The 20,866-nt window shown below is 38.5% G+C and overlaps 1 protein-coding gene across 1 annotated transcript in view; it reads right to left on the bottom strand.

The window, feature by feature from the left end:
- Positions 1–20,546, bottom strand: part of ASZ1 (ankyrin repeat, SAM and basic leucine zipper domain containing 1) — a 71,979-nt gene extending 51,433 nt beyond the window's left edge. Inside the window, exons 1-4 of the mRNA XM_055420241.2 lie at positions 20,388–20,546; positions 19,889–19,988; positions 9,017–9,139; positions 7,043–7,154 (exon numbers count right to left, since the gene is read on the bottom strand). Of these exons, the coding sequence (XP_055276216.2) occupies positions 7,043–7,154; positions 9,017–9,139; positions 19,889–19,988; positions 20,388–20,546 (494 nt within the window). The remainder of the gene's footprint in view (positions 1–7,042; positions 7,155–9,016; positions 9,140–19,888; positions 19,989–20,387) is intronic.
- Positions 20,547–20,866: the final 320 nt, after the last annotated feature.

The following is a 20,866-nucleotide window of genomic DNA, read 5'->3' as shown; positions in this document are numbered from 1 at the left end:
TGTTTAGGTTTAGGTTTAAGTTACATCATCAAAATAGTCCAGGGAGCTTTAACTCCTGAACTTAGATTACATGAGTCCTAGATTGATAAGTGCCCCAGGCACCTTTAGAAAAATATCCTCTCTGATGGATTATCCTAGGTCTTATATTATTCCAACAAGTTTTAAAATCTAACGACTAGCACCTAGTCATGAGTGAGAAACATAAGAAACTACTGTAAACAGAGACAAACCCACAAAGATCTCAGATACTGTAACTGTTATATCTAGACTATATGTTTACCATATTAAAGTTTTATTTGGAGCTTGAAAATATTTTCAGCGAACAAGAAGTTATAAATTTCTTTATAATACTTCTAACTTCCTTATAATGCTGTCAATTTTAAAAAGAATCAAATGGAATTTCCAGAAATAAAAAAGTAACTGAAATTATGAACCAAATTGAGGAGTTTAACAATAAATTAGACGGAATTGAAATGAGATTCAGTGAACTAGAAGGCAGATTAGATGCTATTATCCAGAATGTTGCACAGTGAAACAAGATGATGGAAAATAAAGACAGGCCTTGAGGATACAGTGAGAAAGGTCTAACAGATATACAATCAGAGATCCAAAAATAAAAAAGAACAGGGCACAGGTAATACCTAAAGTGACAATGGATGAGACTTCTTCAGAACTTAGGCACCAACCCCAAATTTAGAAGTTTTCATAATAATGCTTGAAATGGCAGATGGAGATGCCTTAATGATACATACCTACCACATTAAATTGATGTTTTTTTCATTAGTCATTTTCAAGAAGAAACAGAGAAACATTAGAAGAAACTATGAAATTTTGCCAAAATACATGGACACCTAGAAATCAACTGTATTAGCAGATTTGAAAGTCTACACACAAAGTTTGGGAACAATATAAAACTTCAAAGCAGATAAAAGTTGCTCTTTTAAATAATAGTTATCTAATAAATTTGAATATTATTAAATGTTTACCATAGTAATGAACCAAAATGGCTAAGGAAGTAAAATGTTGAAAATTATATAAGAGCAATTAGTGATACTGATGTGCAGCATACATACCCAAATCAAACAACAAACACCAATACGCATTCAGCAGGTAGAACAAAGAAGCAGACAGGCACAGCTATCTAAGGAACGGACAAAATGCTCATCTCTATTTAGCTTAACTCAGAACTCAAGTCAGAAAAGCAGGCATTGCTCAAAAAGACTCCAAGTTCGGGTGCCTCGGGCAAATGTTTAGTAAAAACAAACACTAACCTGTACACATAAAAAATGGTTAAAACAGCAAATTTCATGTTATAAATGTTTTACCACAATTTTTAAATTAAAAAAAGGTGGGGGATGAGTAGGACTTAATAACTTTACGGAAATTTTAGAGGAAAAGACACAGGAATCTGGAGCGAGTTCAAGAAGGGAGTGACATGACGAACACTGTGGAAGAGAAGCTAAGGGATGGCTACAGGTGCTTGGACCGAATACCAAGAGCTACTAGGGATACAGAATCAGGCATTACGTTGTCAGCACTCATGCTGCCTTAGCACAGAGCAAGCCATAATATGCTGTTAATTCTGCCTATTGAAGCATTCTAACAATCCCACAATCTTTTAAATACACTATTCTGTATTTTCTTTCAATTTCCAAGCGAATTAACTTTCTGCCTGATTGGGTCAGTCTTTTTGTTAGGCCAAGAAGACTTCGTCGTACTCTGATTAGTATAGAATCTCTATACAATGGAATACTACTACTCAGCAATAAAAAGTAACAAATTTTAGACACACACAACTTGGATGAATCTTTAAAACATTATCCTGAGTGAAAAAATTCTGTATAATTATATTTATGTAACATTTTAGAATAACAAAAAATAGTTTATAGTGGTAGAAGTAAGTTCTACAGCACTGGGGAGGGGCATGAGAGAACTTTCTGGGATGACAAAAATATTCTGTGCTGAGATGTGAGTTATATGAACACACATTTTTCAGAACTGATCCAACTGCACACTGAAAATCTGAATTTTTTCACATTTATGTAAATTACACACAATAAAAAAACTTTATTACACAATTTCCTCAGTACCATTCAGCAAGACCTCTAATTAAGTTTAAGACAAAATGACAGAAAGTAGGTGAAAGAAAGTAATTTGGCAAATGGCTAAGATTAAAATAACATCAATATATATAGGATGAGTGCTCATCTTCTGCAAGAACACCAAAGTTGCAACTAGCTGCTGAACAACCATGGACAGGCGACTGTTGGAACCCACCAAACAAAAGATACCCCACAACCAAGGGCAAAGGAGAAGCCACAACAAGATGGCCGGAGGGATGCAACTGCATTGAAAATCACACCTCATATCTGCCGGAGACCCTTGGAGGGCACAAGCAAAACCCTGTGTGCACCAGGGCAGCGGAAACAGAACAGTGGCCCCACAAGAGACTGAGCCAGACCCATCTGTGAGTGTTTGAGGGTCTGCTGTGGAGACCTGAATCAGCAGTGGCGTGCCATGCGGACAGAGGCTGTGGCAACAGCAGTCCTGGGAGGCATGGCGTATAGCCTCTTGGAGGAGATCGCCATTAACCCCACTAGAGAGCTGCCAAATGGGCAACTCACAAACTGGAGAACAAAGTTCTCACACTGCTGCAAAAGTTCTAGACCCCACAACAGACTTCCCAACCTGGGGATCCATCAAAGGGACTGAGTATCCCCAGGGAATCTGACTTTGAAGGTCAGCAGGATTTGATTACAGAACTTCCAAAGGACTGGGGAAACAGACTCTTGGGGGGCACAAACAAAATGTTGTGTAACGTATCCAGGAGAGTTCATCCACATTCACACCAAGACTCAGGAGAAAGGAGCAGTGACCCCACAAGAAGACTAAGCCAGACTTGTCTGCATGTGCTTAGGAGTCTCTGGCACAGGTGTGGGTTGACAGTGGCCTACTGTAGGGTCAGTATACTGACTACAGTAGTCCGAGGAGGCCTGGCATGCTGGCAAAAGTCCTCTTGAAGGAGGTTGCCATTATCGCCATTACCCCTACCATAGTTTGGCCTCAACTACAGGGAAGGAATACAGCCCTACACCCATCAGCAGAAAATTGGATTAAAGAGTCACTGAGCATAGCTCTGCCCACCAGAACAAGACCCAGTTTTCCCCACAGTCAGTCCCTCCCATTAGGAAGCTTGCAGAAGCCTCTTATCCTCATCCATCAGAGGGCAGAGAGAATGAAAACCACAATCACAAAAATCAAACCAAATGATCACATGGACCACAACCTTGCCCAACTCAATGAAACTATGAGCCATGTTGTTTAGGGCCACCCAAGACGGACGGATCATGATGGGAGAGTTCTGACAAAATGTGGTCCACTGGAGAAGGCAATGACAAACCACTTCAGCCTTCTTGCCTTGAGAACCCCATGAACAGTACAAAAAGGCAAAAAAACATGACATTGAAAGATGAGCTCCCCAGGTTGGAAGGTGTCTAATATGCTACTGGAGAAGAGCAGAGAAATAGCTTCAGAAGGAATGAAGAGATTGAGCCAAAGTGGAAACAACGCCCAGCTGTGGATGTGTCTGATGGCGAAAGTCTGATGCTATAAAGAACACTACACAGGAACCTGGAATGTTAGGTCCATGAATCAAGATAAACTGGAAGTGGTCAAACAGGAGATGGAAAGAGTGAACACAGACCTTTTAGGAATCAGTGAACTGGAATGGGCAAATTTAATTCAGATGACCATTATATCTACTACTGTGGACACGAATCCCAGAGAAGAAATGGAGTAGCCCTCGCAGTCAACAGAAGAGTTTGAAATGCAGTACATGGGGGCAAGCTCAAAAACAACAGAATGATCTTGGTTTGTTTCCAAGGCAAACCGTTCAACATCACAGTAATTCAAGTCTATGCCCCAACCACTAATGCTGAAAGAGCTAAAGTTGAATGGTCCTATGACGACTTACAGGACCTTCTAGAATTAACACCAAAAAAAAACAAAAAAGAAGATGTCCTTTTCATCATCTGGAATGCAAAAGCAGGATGTCAAGAGATACCTAGAGAAACAAGGCAAGTTTGGCCTTGAGTACAAAATGAAGCAGGGAAAAGCCTAACAGAGTTTTAGCAAGAGAACCCCCTGGTCATAGCAAATACCCTCTTCCAACATCACAAGAGATGACTGTACATGTGGACATCACCAGTTGTCAATACAAAAATCAGACTGATTATATTCCTTGTAGCTGAAAATGGAGAAGCTCTATGCAGTCAGCAAAAACAAGACTGGGAGCTGACTGTGGCTCAGATCATGAACTTTTTATTGCAAAATTCAGACTTAAATTGAAGAAAGTAGGGAAAACCACTACAGCATTCAGGTATGACCTAAATCAAATCCCTTATGATTATACAGTAGAAGTAATAAATAGATTCAAGGAATTAGATATGATAGACAGAGTGCCTGAAGAACTATGGACAGAGGTTCGTGGCATTGTACAGGAGGCAGTGGTCAAAATCATCCCCAAGAAAAATAAATACAAAAAGACAAAATGGTTGTCTGAGGAGGCCTTACAAATAGCTGAGAAAAGAGGAGAAGCTAAAAGCAAAGGAGAAAAGAAAAGATATACCAATCTGATTGCAGAGTTCCAGGCAACAGCAAGGAGAGATAAGAAACCCTTTTAAGTGAACAATGCAAAGAAATAGAGGAAAACAATAGAATGGGAAAGACTAGAGATCTCTTCAAGAAAATTCGAGATACAAAGGGAATATTTCATGTAAAGATGGACACAGTAAAGGAAAGAAACACTAAGGACCTAACAGAAGCAAAAGATATTAAGAGGTGACAAGAATAGACAGAACTACACAAAAAAGATCTTAATGACCTGGATAACCATGATGGTAGCGTGGTTATCACTCACCTAGAGCCAGACATCCTGGAGTGTGAAGTCATGTGGGCCTTAGGAAACATCACTATGAACAAAGAGAGTGGAGGTGATGGAATTCTAGCTGAGCTGTTTCAAATTATAAAAGATGATGCTGTTAAAGTGCTCCACTCAATATGCCAGCAAATTTGGAAAACGCTGCCATGGTCACAGGACTGGAAAAGGTCGGTTTTAATTCCAGTCCCAAAGAAGGGCAATGCCAAAGAATGTTCAAACTATTGTACAACTGAGCTCATTTCAAATGCTAGCAAAGTAATACTCAAAATCCTTCAAGCTAGGCTTCAACAGTATGTAAATGAAGAACTTCCCAATATACAAGCTGGATTTAGAAAGGACAGAGGAACCAGAGATCAAATTACAAACATCTGCTGGATCACAGAAAAAGCTAGAGAATTCCAGAAAAGCATCTACTCTGCTTCATTGAAAATGCTAAAGCCTTTGACTGTGTAGATCACAAAAAACTGGAGGAGTCTTATAGAAGTGAGAATACCAGACCACCTGACCTGCCTCCTGAGAAATCTGTATGCAGGTCAAGAAGCAACAGTTAGAACCGGACATGGAACAACAGACTGGTTCCAAATTGGGAACGGAGTACATCAAGGCTGTATATTGTCACCCTGCTTTATTTAACTTATATGCAGAATATATTATGTGAAATGCCAGGCTGGATGAAATACCAGCTGGAATCAAGAATGCCGGGAGAAATATCAATCACCTCAGATATGCAGATGACACCACCCTTATGGCAGAAAGTGAAGAGGAACTAAAGAGTCTCTTGATGAAGGTGAGAGAGGAGAGTGAAAAAGCTGGCTTAAAACTCAACATTCAGAAAACTAAGATTATGGCACCTGGTCCCATCACTTCATGGCAAACAGATGGAGAAACAGTGGGAACAGAGGCTGACTTTATTTTCTTGGGCCGCAAAATCACTGTTAACGGTGACTAGTCATGAAATTAAAAACTTGCTTGATCCTTGGAAGAAAAGCAATGACAAACCTACATAGCATATTAAAAAGCAGAGACATTACTTCCTGACAAAGGTCCGTATAGTCAAAGCTATGGTTTTTCTAGTAGTCATGTATGGATGTGAGAGCTGGACAATAAAGAAGGCTGAGCACTGAAGAATTGATGCCTTCGAACTGTGGTGCTAGGGCAGACTTGACAGTCCCTTGAACTGCAAGGAGATTAAACCAGTCAATCCTAAAGGAAATCAACCCTGACTATTCATTGGAATGACTGAGGCTGAAGCTGAAGCTCCAATACTTTGACCACCTGATGTGCAGAGCTGACTCTGATACTGGGAATGACTGAAGGCAGGAGGAGAAGGGCGAAACAGAGGATACGATTCTTGGATAGCATCACTGGCTCAATGGATATGAGTCTGAGCAAACTCCAGGAGATGGTGAAAGATACGGAAGCCTGGCATGCTGCAGTTCATGGGGCTGCAAACCAACAGGACTGAGTGAACAACAAAGGAAACTCAATAGTTTTGTCTTAATGTTTATTCTTCTCTTCACCTTCAGTGCAAATAGAACCAAGTGGTACATTTGACTAGTGAATCACTTCCATTTTAAGGTCTAGAATTATCTTCCTGTCTGTAATACAGGTAAAATTCTATTTTTCTTTTTTTCATATTATATACAGACCGAGACTCTGTCATTTTCATTATATCCACAGAATACAGAAGGGCTTCCATGCTACTTTACACACTGAAACAGACTTCTGTTGATAAGTGTTTATAGAGAGAATGCTAAGAGGCTCTACTATTATAGCTCAATTATCATATTCTTTTGAGTGTGTAATTCAAAGGAAAGTGATATGGTTAATAATTGTCTTTCTTCCTCTCACATCAACTTCTTAGGACAGTCTTCTAAAATTAATTTATGACTACTTTTGATGATATACCTGTCCTTTGATACACTTATACAATTGGAATCATGACCTTATGACCTATTTTCATTCATCAGTTATATGGCCAAGTAAACACACACTGGTTATGATTTTTAAAAACTCATGCTGCCAAATGTTTAACAAAGAAAAGACTAATAATCAAAGAAAAGTACACCTTCATCATTTTTGAACAAACAGTAAGATTCTTACCTACAAGCAACATTTGGATCAGCATTTCTTGAAAGTAGTAGCTCTATACACTTCAAGATCTTTTCCTCTGAGCCACGAGCAGAACATGCAGTAATCAAAACAGTTTGCTTATCTATAATAAAAGGAAAAGTGAGGAAAACCCCACACACATCAGAAATTGTAACTAGCTGACTTCTTTTATCATTCAAAACATTCTAAATATTTATTGCATTCTTAAACTTCTGTAACTTATTCCCAAATCTCTTGTTCTTAACAGGTAATTTTGTATTCCTTCACCTAAAAATCAGATGAGGGATGAACAATTTCCAAAGTATATATACAACTCATTTACTAATTTCCTTTCCCTATTCTCATTTCTTCAAGAGGACAGGAAAGTGGTTCAGAGAATGGGCTCTGCAGATTTACTGCCTGGAACTGAACAGTTTTTGGTTGATTAAAATTTGCCTTCAACACATGGATAAAAAACAATGATTGATATTCTCTGATTTCACTTCTTTGCTTCTCACTCATTTAACAATTCACTGAGATCTGGCTTACGCCCAAACCCTCCTACTGAAGATGTCCTAATTGCTATACCTATTGGTTTCTTTTTAGTCCTTGCCTACTTGATCTCTCTCAGATCATCCCATTTCCTAAAACTCTTCTTCCCTTGGCTCCTATGCCATCAGTGAAGATCAGGGTTAATTAAAAGACAAAAACAAAAAATAATTCTCAAGTAAGAACTGGGGAACTTAAACTAATCATGCCAGCCATGATTTATATTTGTGGTTCATTATTGACCAAATATAGAAATCTAGATTCTGGTCCCAGTTCTGTCACTGATAAACTATGACTCCAGTGATATCTTAGTTTCTTAGTAGATTTAACCTACATTTGAGAAGCTAATGTCTGCCCTCTACCTGAGTGGGCCTGAGAGATACATAAAATAATTTATGTGGACATGCTGGGTAAAATATGTTTTATGACTGTAAGGTATTCTCTGTTAACAAAAAGCAAAGAAAGAAAACTACTGATCAATTTTTTGGGCAGAACATTTTACACTTTCAAAAATTTAATTATAGCTTTCATTAAGTGATATTTTAAATGATACAATAAAAAGAAAAACCTACCACAGCAACAGACTAAACATAAAACTATTGCTAAGACATGAAATTATATAAAATATATAAATGAGAAAACAGAATAGAAATGATCTTACAAATATCAAATGCAGTACAAAGTTAATATGAAAATTCTCACATGAAAACTGTATCTGAATTAAAAAGTAAGTCTATTATAAACACGTACAAATAGTTATTCAATATAATAAATAGGATTTGTATACACACTCTTATTCAGAGCAATAATGAGTAGAAATTATTTAATAACAAAAAAAGAAATGGATTCAATAATTATCTTTGAAACAATTTTTAAGTGATATAATTCAGAATTGAGTTGTAAATTCAATAGACTGATTTTCAAGCAATTCCACTAAGCTATTCTACTAAGCAATTCCACCAAGTTATCAGTTTTTCAATGTTTTCTTTCACTGTGTTTTACTGTAAAAATAAACAAAACTCTCTAACACAGATTTTAAAGGTACATATTAATAACACAACCAGTTATAGTGATAATATAAATGGAATCTACCTCTTTCAAAAGAAGGTATTTCAAAACATCTGTGGTTTCTAATTTGGTTTTCTGTTTATGTAACTAACAGGAAGATATTTTTTAAAAACTCCTTTAAGTTTTTTTCACTTTGAATAATAGTTGCTTGGGGATCAAGAAAATCATAGTAAAAATAATCAGTTACCTCAAACATTTTACCCTTATTATGATTTTTTAAGAGCCAAGTTTTTATTTTGAAGCGAATATATGAAAATAGAGCATGGAAAAAGTATATATCACTACCCCAAAGAGAATACAATTTGGTTTCTAAACAGAGAAGTATACAAAGTAAATGTTCACATATTTTAATTATTTAAAACATCTTACCCTTATCAAAGCTTGCATTAGCACCTCTGTCCAGAAGGACCCGAACCAGCTCTACATTGGAAACACTAGCAGCATACATAAGGGAAGTCCACCCATACTGAAAGCTGGTATCTACGCTGATGCCTATAAATACAAAAACAAGCTTTTAAAAGCCTCCTTCACCAAAACAAACAAACAAATCCATGTCACATTAATATGTTAAAAGTACTGCACACAGTGACATACACCATGTACTTCACAATGGAAGGGAATTTCTTGGTAATAACGGCTTAAGAAATATAGAAAATAATTATATGTGAACTATAATAAAATAGCTAACTTTACTTTTACTATAGTTCACTTCCATGTCACTATATTTCAAGAAACTGGATCTGTCAAATATACTTTTCATATATCTGTTGTTCAGCTGTTCAGTGGTTTCTGACTCTTTGCAACCCCGCAGACTGTAGCCTGCCAGGCTCCTCTGTCCATGGGATTTTCCAGGAAAGAATATAGAGTGGGTTGCCATTTCCTTCTGCAAGGGATCTTCCTGACCCAGAGACTGAACCCAAGTCTCTCACATCTCCTGCATTAGTGGGTGGATTCTTTACCACTGAGCTACCAGGGAATCTTTTTTTATACAATATGTTATCTATATTAGGACAGGTTTTTACATGCTACCTTTTCCTTTCTAGGGCAGTTTGGAAGTTTCACAGATGTAAAATGTCTTTTTAGTTAGAATATTATCACACGTCTCTATGGTGGCAAATATCAAAAATACTCCTTGTTAAAACTCTTCTAACTTCCTTCTGAATGCAAAATTTAACCATGGGTTACTGGCCAAACATGAGGCTAAAAAGGTAGGTTAGGGTTTGATTATGAAAGCTCTGTTAAGAAATGTAGACTGCACTTTGTGATCCAGAGATTTACACTATTACAATTGTATTATAAGAAGACAATTTAGGTACCACTGCTGAGAGTGGGATAGGAAGAAGGGAGACCTGGTAATGAGGCTACAAGTCCAAGCAAAAGTCAGAGCAAGGGCAGTTGAGAAAGAGAAGGAATACAAAAGGATAGTTCAAAGGCAGGGTTCAGTTCAGTTCAGTCGCTCAGTCGTGTCTGACTCTTTGCGACCCCATGAATCACAGCACACCAGGCCTCCCTGTCCATCACCAACTCCTGGAGTTCACTCAAACTCATGTCCATCGAGTCCGTGATGCCATCCAGCCATCTCATTCTCTGTCGTCCCCTTCTCCTCCCGTCCCCAATCCTTCCCAGCATCAGTCTTTTCCAGTGAGTCAACTCGTCGCATGAAGTGGCCAAAGTATTGGAGTTTCAGCTTTAGCATCAGTCCTTCCAATGAACACCCAGGATTGATCTCCTTTAGAATGGACTGGTTGGATCTCCTTGCAGTCCAAGGGACTCTCAAGAGTCTTCTCCAGCACCACAGTTCAAAAGCATCAATTCTTCGGCGCTCAGCTTTCTTCACAGTCCAACTCTCACATCCATACATAACCACGGGAAAAACCATAGCCTTGACTAGACGGACTTTTGTTGGCAAAGTAATGTCTCTGTTTTTTAATATGCTATCGAGGTTGGTCATAACTTTCCTTCCAAGGAGTAAGTGTCTTTTAATTTCATGGTTGCAGTCAGCATCCGCAGTGATTTTGGAGCCCCCAAAAATAAAGTCTGACACTGTTTCCACTGTTAGTGGAATGTAAAATTACTTTGAGGAAGAGGAGTGTTAAAAAAGAATAAATAGAAAATATCAGATTCTTTGCTTAAAACTTTTGAGGAAGGGGTACGTTTTTTCAGCTGGAATTGCTGAGAGGATGGAACATGAGTCTAGTACTATAAGAAGCCTTCTGTCCATCTAACTGGAGAACCTATCATAAGTGGAAACAACACAGAGAGAAGCAGAGCTAAGAGGTGGAAAGACTCTTGAGAAGACCTAAGAACAGAATTTAAACCATGAAGCAGAACTTTTCACAGATCAAGCCCTGAGTCTTTGGAGTAGGAGCACTGACTCCAAGACCCTAGACTACCAGAGAACTAACTCTATGGAGTATCAAATAGTTAGAACTCACATAAAGGATTTCCCTGGTGGCTCAGATGGTAAAGTGTCTGCCTACAATGTGGGAGACCCAGGTTCGATCCCTGGGTCGGGAAGATCCCCTGGAGAAGGAAATGGCAACCCACTCCAGTACTCTTGCCTGGAGAATCCCATGGATGGAGGATCCTGGTGGGCTACAGTCCGTGGGGTCGCAAAGAGTCAGACATGACTGAGCGACTTCACTTTTCACATAAAGGAAAGAAACCATTTGAATACAACAGCTGGCATCACCCAACCACCCTGTGTAAGACACTTCATCGGAACAACAAACAAAACAAAACAAAAATACAAACCCAATCATCAGCAAACAGGATTACCACCTAATTCAGCCATGGCCATCAGAGGATAAACAAACAAATAAACAAAAAAACTCAGCACAAATCTCATCCTATACAAGCTTACACAAACCACTGGACTGACCTTAGAAGGGCAGAAACCAAAAGGAAGAAGAATTCAGTCTTGAAGCCTGGGAAAAGGAGACCTCAAACACAATAAGTTAAAAAAAAATAATGAAAAGACAGAGAAATACTACACAAAAGAAGGAACAAACTAGAAACACATTAAGTCCAAATAAATGAAGAAAATAGGCAAACTATCTGAAAAAGAATTCAGAATAATGACAGTAAAGATGATCAAAAATCTTGAAAACATAACGGAGAAAATGCAAGAATCAATTAACAAAGACCCAGAAGAATTAAGGAATAAACATACAGAGACAAACACCACAATTATTGAAATTAAAAGTACTCTAAAAGGAATGACTAGAATACCTGAAGCAGAAGAACGAATCAGTGAGCTGGAAGATAAAATGGTAGAAATAACTTCTGAAGAGCAGAATAAAGTAAAAACAATGAAAAGAAGTGAGGATAGGTTCAGAGACCTATGGGACAATATCAAATTCACCAACATTTGAATTATGGGGGCCCCAGAAGAAGAGAAAAAGAAAGGGTATGAGAAAATTTTTGAAGAGATTATAGTTGAAAATTTCCCCAACATGGAAAAGGAAATAATCAAGTTCAAGAGGCACAAAGTCCCATACAGGATAAACCCAAGGAGAAACACACCAAGTCACATACTAATCAAATTAACAGAGACTAAATACAAAGAAAGAATATTAAAAGCAGCAAGGGAAAAGCAAAAAGTAACATACAAGGGAAACCCCATACATTTAACAGCTGATCTTTCAGCAGAAACTCTGTAGGCCAGAAGAGAATGGCAGGATACATTTTAAGTACTGAGAGGGAAAAATCTATAACCAAGATAACTGTACCCAGCAAGGATCTCATTAAAAATTAATTGAGAAATAAAAAGCTTTTCAGACAAACAAAACTTAAGAGAATTCAGTACCATCAAACCAGTTTTACAACAAATGTTCAGTTCAGTTCAGTTCAGTTCAGTCGCTCAGTCGTGTCCGACTCTCCGCGACCCCATGAATCACAGCACGCCAGGCCTCCCTATCCATCACCAACTCCCTGAGTTCACTCAAACTCTTGTCCACAGAGTTGGTGATACCATCCAGCCATCTCATTCTCGGTCGTCCCCTTCTCCTCCCGCCCCCAACCTTTCCCAGCATCAGAGTCTTTTCCAGTGAGTCAACTCTTTGCATGAGGTGGCCAAAGTATTACAGTTTCAGCTTTAGCGTCAGTCCTTCCAATGAACACCCAGGGTCAATCTCCCTTAGAATGGACTGGTTGGATCTCCTTGCAGTCCAAGGGGCTCTCAAGAGTCTTCTCCAGCACCACAGTTCAAAAGCATCAATTCTTCGGCGATCAGCTTTCTTCACAGTCCAACTCTCACATCCATACATGACCACGGGAAAGACCATAGCCTTGACTAGACGGACCTTTGTTGGCAAAGTAATGTCTCTGCTTTTTAATATATTATCAAGGTTGGTCATAACTTTCCTTCCAAGGAGTAAGCGTCTTTTAATTTCACGGCTGCAATCAGCATCTGCAGTGATTTTGGAGCCCAAAAAAATAAAGTCTGACACTGTTTCCACTGTTTTTCCATCTATTTCCCATGTTAAAGGGACTTATATAGTCAAGAAAAACAAGAGAGGAAAAAGATCTACAAAATCAACCAACCCCAAACAATTATAGAAAATGGCAATAGGAACATACTATCAATAATTACTTTAAATGTAAATGGATTAAATGCTCCAACCAAAAGACAAGAGACTGGCTGAATGGATACAAAAACAAGACTCATATATATGCTGTCTACAAGAAACCCACTTCAGACCTCAAGACACCAATAGAATGAAAGTGAGAGAACAGAAAAATATATTCCATGCAAATGGGAAGCAAAAGCAAGCTGGAGTAGCAATCCTCATATCAGAAAAAACAGATCTTAAAATAAAGAATATTACAAGACATAAGGGAGGACATTGCCTAATGATCAAGGGATCGATCCAAGAGGAAGACATAACAATTGTAAGTACCTATGCACCTGGCGTGCTGTGATTCATGGGGTCGCAAAGAGTCGGATACGACTGAGTGACTGAACTGGACTGGATGCACCCATCATAGGAGCACCTCAATACATAAGACAAACACTAACAGACATAAAAGGAGAAACTGACAGGAACACAATAATAGTAGGAGACTTTAACACCCCACTCACACCAATGGACAGATAATCAAAACAGAAAATTAATAAGGAAATGCAAGTCTTAAATGATACATTAGATGAGCTGGATCTCATTTGATATCTCAGAACATTCTATCCAAAAGCAGAAGAATACACCTTCTTCTCAAGTGCACATGGAACATTCTCCAGGATAGACCACATCTTGGGTCACAAATCAAACCTCAGTAAATTTATGAAAACTGAAATCATATCAAGCATCATCTCCAACCACAACGCTATGACACTAGATATTAATTACAAGAAAAAATTGTAAGAAACACAAACACACAGAGGTTAAACAACACATTTCTAAACAACCAACAGGTTACTGAAGAAATCAAAAGGGAAATAAAAAAATTTCTAGAAACAAATAACAATGAAAACACGACAACTCAAAACCTATGGGATGCAGCAAAAGTAGTTCTAAGAAAGAAGTTTATAGTAATACAATCCTACCTCAAGAAACAAAATTAACATCAAAAAGACAACCTAACTTTGCTCCTAAAACAACTGGAAAAAGAAGAACAAAAAAAAACCCTCAAAATGAGTAGAAAGAAATAAATCGTAAAGATCTGAGAAGAAATAAATGAAAAAGAAATGAAAGAAACAATAGTAAAGATTAATAAAACTAAAAGCTGGTTGAGAAGATAAACCAAATTGACAAACCCTTAGCCAGACTAATCATGAAAAAAAGAAAGAAGAGTCAAATAAACAAAATTAGAAATGAAAAAGGAGAGGTTACAACAGACAATGCAGATGTACAAAGGATTATAAGAGGGTATTATGAACAAGTATAATGCAATAAAATGCATAACCTGAAAGAAATGGACAGATTCTTAGAAAACTTCAATCTTCCAAGGCTGAACCAGAAGAAATAGAAATTATGAACACCCAATTACAAGCACTGAAATTGAAGTGTGATAAAAAATCTTCCAAAAATCAAAAGCCCAGGACCATCTGGCGTCACAAGAGAATTCTACCAACACTTCATTTCAGTTCAGTCACTCGTCGTGTCCAACTCTTTGCAACCCCATGAATCACAGCACGCCAGGCCTCCCTGTCCATCACCAAATCCCGGAGTTCACTTCAAACTCATGTCCATCAAGTCAGTGATGCCATCCAGCCATCTCATTCTCTGTCATCCCCGTCTCCTCCCACCCCCAATCCCTCCCAGCATCAGAGTCTTTTCCAGTGAGTCAACTCTTCGCATGAAGTGGCCAAAGTATTGGAGTTTCAGCTTTAGCATCAGTCCTTCCAATGAACACCCAGGATTGATCTCCTTTAGAATGGACTGGTTGGATCTCCTTGCAGTCCAAGGGACTCTCAAGAGTCTTCTCCAGCACCACAGTTCAAAAGCATCAATTCTTCGGCGCTCAGTTTTCTTCACAGTCCCACTCTCATGTCCAAACATGACCACAGGAAAAACCGTAGCCTTGACTAGACGGACCTTGGTTGGCAAAGTAATGTCTCTGCTTTTTAATATGCTATCTAGGTTGGTCATGACTTTCCTTCCAAGGAGTAAGCATCTTTTAATTTCATGGCTGCAATCAGCATCTGCAGTGATTCTGGAGCCCAAAAAAATAAAGTCTGACACTGTTTCCACTGTTTCTCCATCTATTTCCCATGAAGTGATGGGACCAGATGCCATGATCTTCGTTTTCTGAATGTTGAGCTTCAAGCCAAACTTTTCACTCTCCTCTTTCACTTTCATCAAGAGGCTTTTGAGTTCCTCTTTCCTTTCTGCCATAAGGGTGGTGTCATCTGCATATCTGAGGTTACTGATATTTCTCCTGGCAATCTTGATTCCAGCTTCTGTTTCTTCCAGCCCAGCGTTCCTCATGATGTAATCTGCATATAAGTTAAACAAGCAGGGTGGCAATATACAACCTTGACATACTCCTTTTCCTATCTGGAACCAGTCTGTTGTTCCATGACCAGTTCTAACTGTTGCTTCCTGACCTGCATACAGGTTTCTCAAGAGGCAGGTCAGGTAGTCTGGTATTCCCATCTCTTTCAGAATGTTCCACAGTCTATTGTGATCCACACAGTCAAAGGCTTTGGCATAGTCAATGAAGCAGAAATAGATGTTTTTCTGGAACTCTCTTGCTTTCTCCATGATCCAGCAGATGTTGGCAATTTGATCTCTGGTTCCTCTGCCTTTTCTAAAACCTGCTTGAAACATCTGGAAGTTCATGGTTCACATATTGCTGAAGCCTGGCTTGGAGAATGTTGAGCATGACTTTACTAGCGTGTGAGATGAGTGCAGTTGTGCGGTAGTTTGAGCATTCTTTGGCATTGCCTTTCTTTGGGATTGGAATGAAGACTGACCTTTTTCCAGTCCTGTGGCCACTGCTGAGTTTTCCAATTTGCTGGCATATTGAGGTCAGCACTTTCACAGCATCATCTTTCAGGATTTGAAATAACTCAATTGGAATTCCATCACCTCCACTAGCTTTGTTCGTAGTGATGCTCTCTAAGGCTCACTTGACTTCACATTCCAAGATGTTTGGCTCCAGGTGAGTGACCATGTTATCGTGATTATCTTTGTTGTGAAGATCTTTTTTGTAAAGTTCTTTTGTGTATTCTTGCCACCTCTTCTTAATATCTTCTGCTTCTGTTAGGTCCATACCATTTCTGTCCTTTATCGAGCCCATCTTTGCATGAAGTGTTCCCTTGATATCTTTAATTTTCTTGAAAAGATCTCTTGTTTTTCCTATTCTGTTGTTTTCCTCTATTTTACTCAGCCATTAAAAGGAACACATTTGAGTCACTTCTAATGAAGTGGATGAACCTAGAACCTATTATACAGAGTGAAGTAAGTCAGAAAGAGATAAATATCATATTCTAACACATATATACAGAATCTAGAAAAATGGTACTGAAGAATTTATTTACAGGGTACCAATGGAGAAACAGTCATAGAGGATAGACTTATGGGCATGGGGAGAGGGAAGGAGAGGGTGAGATGTATGAAAACAGTAACATGGACACTTATATTACCATATGCAAAATAGATAGCTAACGAGAATTAGGTGAATGGCTCAGGAGACTCAAACAGGGACTCTGTGTCAACCTAGAGGGGTGGGGTGAAAAGAGATGGGAGGGGGGGTTCAAAAGGGAAAGGATATATGTATACCTATGGCTGATTCATGTTGAGGTTTGACAAAAAACAACAAAATTCTATAATTCTATGCAATTATCTTCAATTAAAAAAATAAATTAATTAAAAACACATTAAATCCTTGGATATAGTCATAATATGACAGTTAATGCCTTAATGAAGTATTAAAATTGCATCAGGAATACTGTTTATTAAAAATAAACAATGACATAAAAAAAGAAAATAACTATCAAGTTTGCTTTGGACAAATGAATGAAACAATGAGCTAGAGTAAGAAGCACAGATGAGGTATCAGGCCTGAGAAGTAGGATAAAGTTTTATAGAGGCACCATCCAGAGTGAGACAGGAAGAGATGGATGATTACTGTTGAGAAAGGATGAGAGAGAGCCAGTTGCCCTTAAAACCCTCAAATCAATCATTAATGGTACAAATCCGTGAAGTCATCTAATTTTCCCCAATAGCACTGATCGGTTTAGTCACATAAAAAATTGGTGAACTAATCTAGGTTTGGATCTAAGACTGGGGAGGAGCATAGAAGATATGACACAAAGACAAAGTTAAAATGAGGCAGTGAACATAACCCATTAAATTTATGTAAAGCCTTTGCTATATGAAGAGATCAATATTTAAATAGTGAACTCTCTCTTGAACCTAAGACGTATCTGCTAATTTTAAGAAAAGAAAGAAAATAGAACATCCTTCTATTTCAAAGAAGGTAAACTTGCATATGAAAAACCACTGAATACAGCCTTCCCTTAATACCTTATATTTGACAGGTTTTATAGTCTTGCTATAAAGTGTTTCATCTGCAAAAGGTCACATCACTGAAGGAAAGCACACTTGTTAGGGAGGACTCACTTTATTTCTGTGAAGACTCAGTATTTTTCTGTAGGAACACTAAGGTGCTGAAAGATTATTTGTCAAATTCCCAGTTGTCTAACTTTAATTGATATAAGGTACATGATAATTCCTTGGAGAAAACATCAGGAAACTGTCTAAGTATTCTATAAACAATATACTGCTGTCCCAACTTGTCTTCTCTAACAAATTTTTCTCTTTAAACTGCTGCAACTGAAAGCATATGAATAAGATCAGAGAAAAGACCATGTTGTTTTCTCTTTATTCTTTCCTTGTTGACATTACTGCTCAAACTGTGGCATTTTAATATAAAAATTCTTAATAATCATCACCTCTAAACTCAAAAAAGCAAATTAAACACACGATGTTCTAAGCATAAATGCAAAAAGATAAGTTTAAAAGAATCGATACAAGATATTTTTATATAGCTCAAAAAAAAACCATTCAAAATAACACTATATTGTTTGTGGATATATACACAAATGGTAAAAGTATAAAGACATGCATAGGAATAAAAAATACCAACTATAGGTGAATGCTAATCTCCAGGAGGAAAAAGGTAAGTCTCCATACATTTTTGAGTGTCCAAAATACTTAATAATTTAAAGAGAACTGAAAATGTTAGTGTATAGCAGAAAAGCAAAAACCAGAGGTGTCTTTGGACTACTAAAAATGGCTGACTCAAAAAGAGCTTTCATTTTTTTTATTAAGATTTCCAACTAGTACAGAAATATGTATGACTTTGGCAAAAAATTAAAAATGTTTTTTAAAGTTTTAAATGATGACCTCTGGGAGGAAATCAGGAGATACTAAAACAGGAGTTACACATTAAAGTGAGACTTCAGGGATAGTGGGGGTGAAAGTGGGGACAAAGGTGTTTTTCTACTTATACCCATTTGTTATTGGTTTTTTAGAAGGAACTTAAAATTTTTTGTCATTAAAGACAAATTTTAAAAGGTTGACAAAATACTTTACCAGAAGGCTCTTTTCAAGTCCTTTCCAGAGACTCCATCACTTCACTGTATCTAGTCTCACTACACCCAAGACAAGCTCTCTTTTCTAAAAGAAATCTCTGCCTATTCCATCCCATCCAACATTATGCATACTCCTGCATATGTTCATATCCTAGCATTAGACCTCTTTCAGTCATTCAAATTTTATTTCTTTACCTATGAACTCAAGTTCCATTGTCCATAGTCACACAATCCTTACTTGTTACAACAGTTAATATTTATATAATGCCTGTATATTCTAAGACTTGTATATATTCTCTCATTTTAATCTCTCCTCCCCCCTACCCCACCAAAAAATAAAAACCCTTTGATACAATGCATCTTGCTTTTGAAAATGGGGACACTGAAGCTTAGAAGGTTTCCTAACTTGGTCAAGATTACAGAGCCAAGTGGCAGGCTAGTAATCAAACCTAGAACTCTACAGTTTCCCAAATGATTCACTTTCCATTAAACCATGCATCTCTAGCATAGAAGAAAAACATTTTGCTATATACAATTTTGTGTGGGAATGTTTGTATTTACAAGCAGACAGTGGATGCTTATTACTCCTTTGATTAATTTCAGTCAATATCAACAATTCACACTTCCATGTCAAGGTAATTAAAAAAAAATACTTAGCAAACAGGAAAACGTCATGGGACCCAAGACATAATTATGATGTTTTTATAGAGAAACAGATGCTCTGGAAGTTAAAATGAGTTTCCCAAAGAAGCACACTGAACAGGTGATAGGCGGGAAAAGGTATCCAGATAGATTGCTACTTTGTTCTCATTCACACACTGACATAACCAACACAGGCAAAGACTTTAACTAAAATGTACATAACTGGGAACAACTCTTGAGAAACAGACAATCAAAATTATAGACAGATAACCTTGAGAAAAGTGAGTCAAGATTATTAAAGCGGGGTACGATTAGTCAGAATAGACCTTTCAAAGGAAGTGGAAGAACTGACGGAAGGTAATCAGAAGTAGCATTCCAAATTTGTATCAGAGGGAAAAATAAGGCAGAGAGAACTGAGTCAAAAGATATGCAGGGCACTTGATATGACTAACATTCACTGTGCTTCCATTATAAAACCAACTCAAATCTTTTAAAACACGGAATGCCTGTGAACTGAAACAACTGTGCGAAGTTTGAAACCATCCCTTGACTCTCACCAGAATCTAGGAGCTCCTCGACCAATGAAATATTGCCTGTGGTCAAAGCCTTCTTAAATGTTTCCTGCCTTTCTTCAACAGGTAACGGTCGTTTTAATTTCTAAGAACGCAGAAAATTAAAAAAATTCTTGTTATACATATTTTCATTCCCACTGCATTGGGAAACAATAATGATTGGTTTTAGGTACATCATTTTAGGGGCGGGAGGGTGGAGGCAAAATACAAAATTTGTCTCTAATTCATAACTAAAAAGGGATCTTTAAAGGGAATAGGTAATGAGGGGTTCAAACCCAGAAGAGCCATATTGACAACCTAAAAAGGCGTATTTGATGGAAAACACAGTAGGGAAATGAGAGGGAAACTGCGAGTTTGTCTGGAGTCCAAAAGCCTGTATTCACGGTGGAAAAAAAATTTAGGGAAACACAGGCAAGGAAGTAAGAGGTTTCATGGCCAGGGAAGGCCGATCCAGGTGTGGCCAAGACAAGGCCTCCTTTGCTACCTGAGCTTTCCGGTCGAGATACCCAATCTCCCAGCCGTCATCGTCACTCTCGCTACTCTCGCCTCCACCGGCCACTGCTAGACCGCGTAGGGGGCCCGCCGCCATACCAGCCGGCCCTCTCCGCACGGCACTGCCGGGATGCCTGCCCACCGGCTCCATCTGCGTCTGCGCACTGAGGAGTGCGTAGGCCTGCGCGGGAAAGGCTGTGCGGGCAGGCGCGACGCGCCCGCGCTGGGGCCTTGGACCCTCCAGCGCAGGCGCGCGAGCGCGCGCAGCGACCCCCGACCCCGTTCTGCCAGTCATAAAACCCTCGCGAGAGGAAAACGCCAGCGTGAAGGGCTGGGCAGACCTGACCTTGTGGCCAGTGCTGCCAATACTTTTCGGGGAGCGGGGGTCTTACCCTTCTTTGTTTTTAGGGTATTTGCCTGATGAGGTTCTTACAGTTTAAAGAATGCCCCACTTGAGGCAGGAGCAGAATG

This window comes from Moschus berezovskii, chromosome 3, assembly GCF_049115385.1.
Source record: "Moschus berezovskii isolate FMDL1 chromosome 3, NW_MosBer_1.0, whole genome shotgun sequence".
Classification (NCBI taxonomy): domain Eukaryota; kingdom Metazoa; phylum Chordata; class Mammalia; order Artiodactyla; family Moschidae; genus Moschus; species Moschus berezovskii.
Note: the sequence above shows the minus strand (reverse complement) of the source record. Positions and strands in the feature narration are given on the sequence as shown.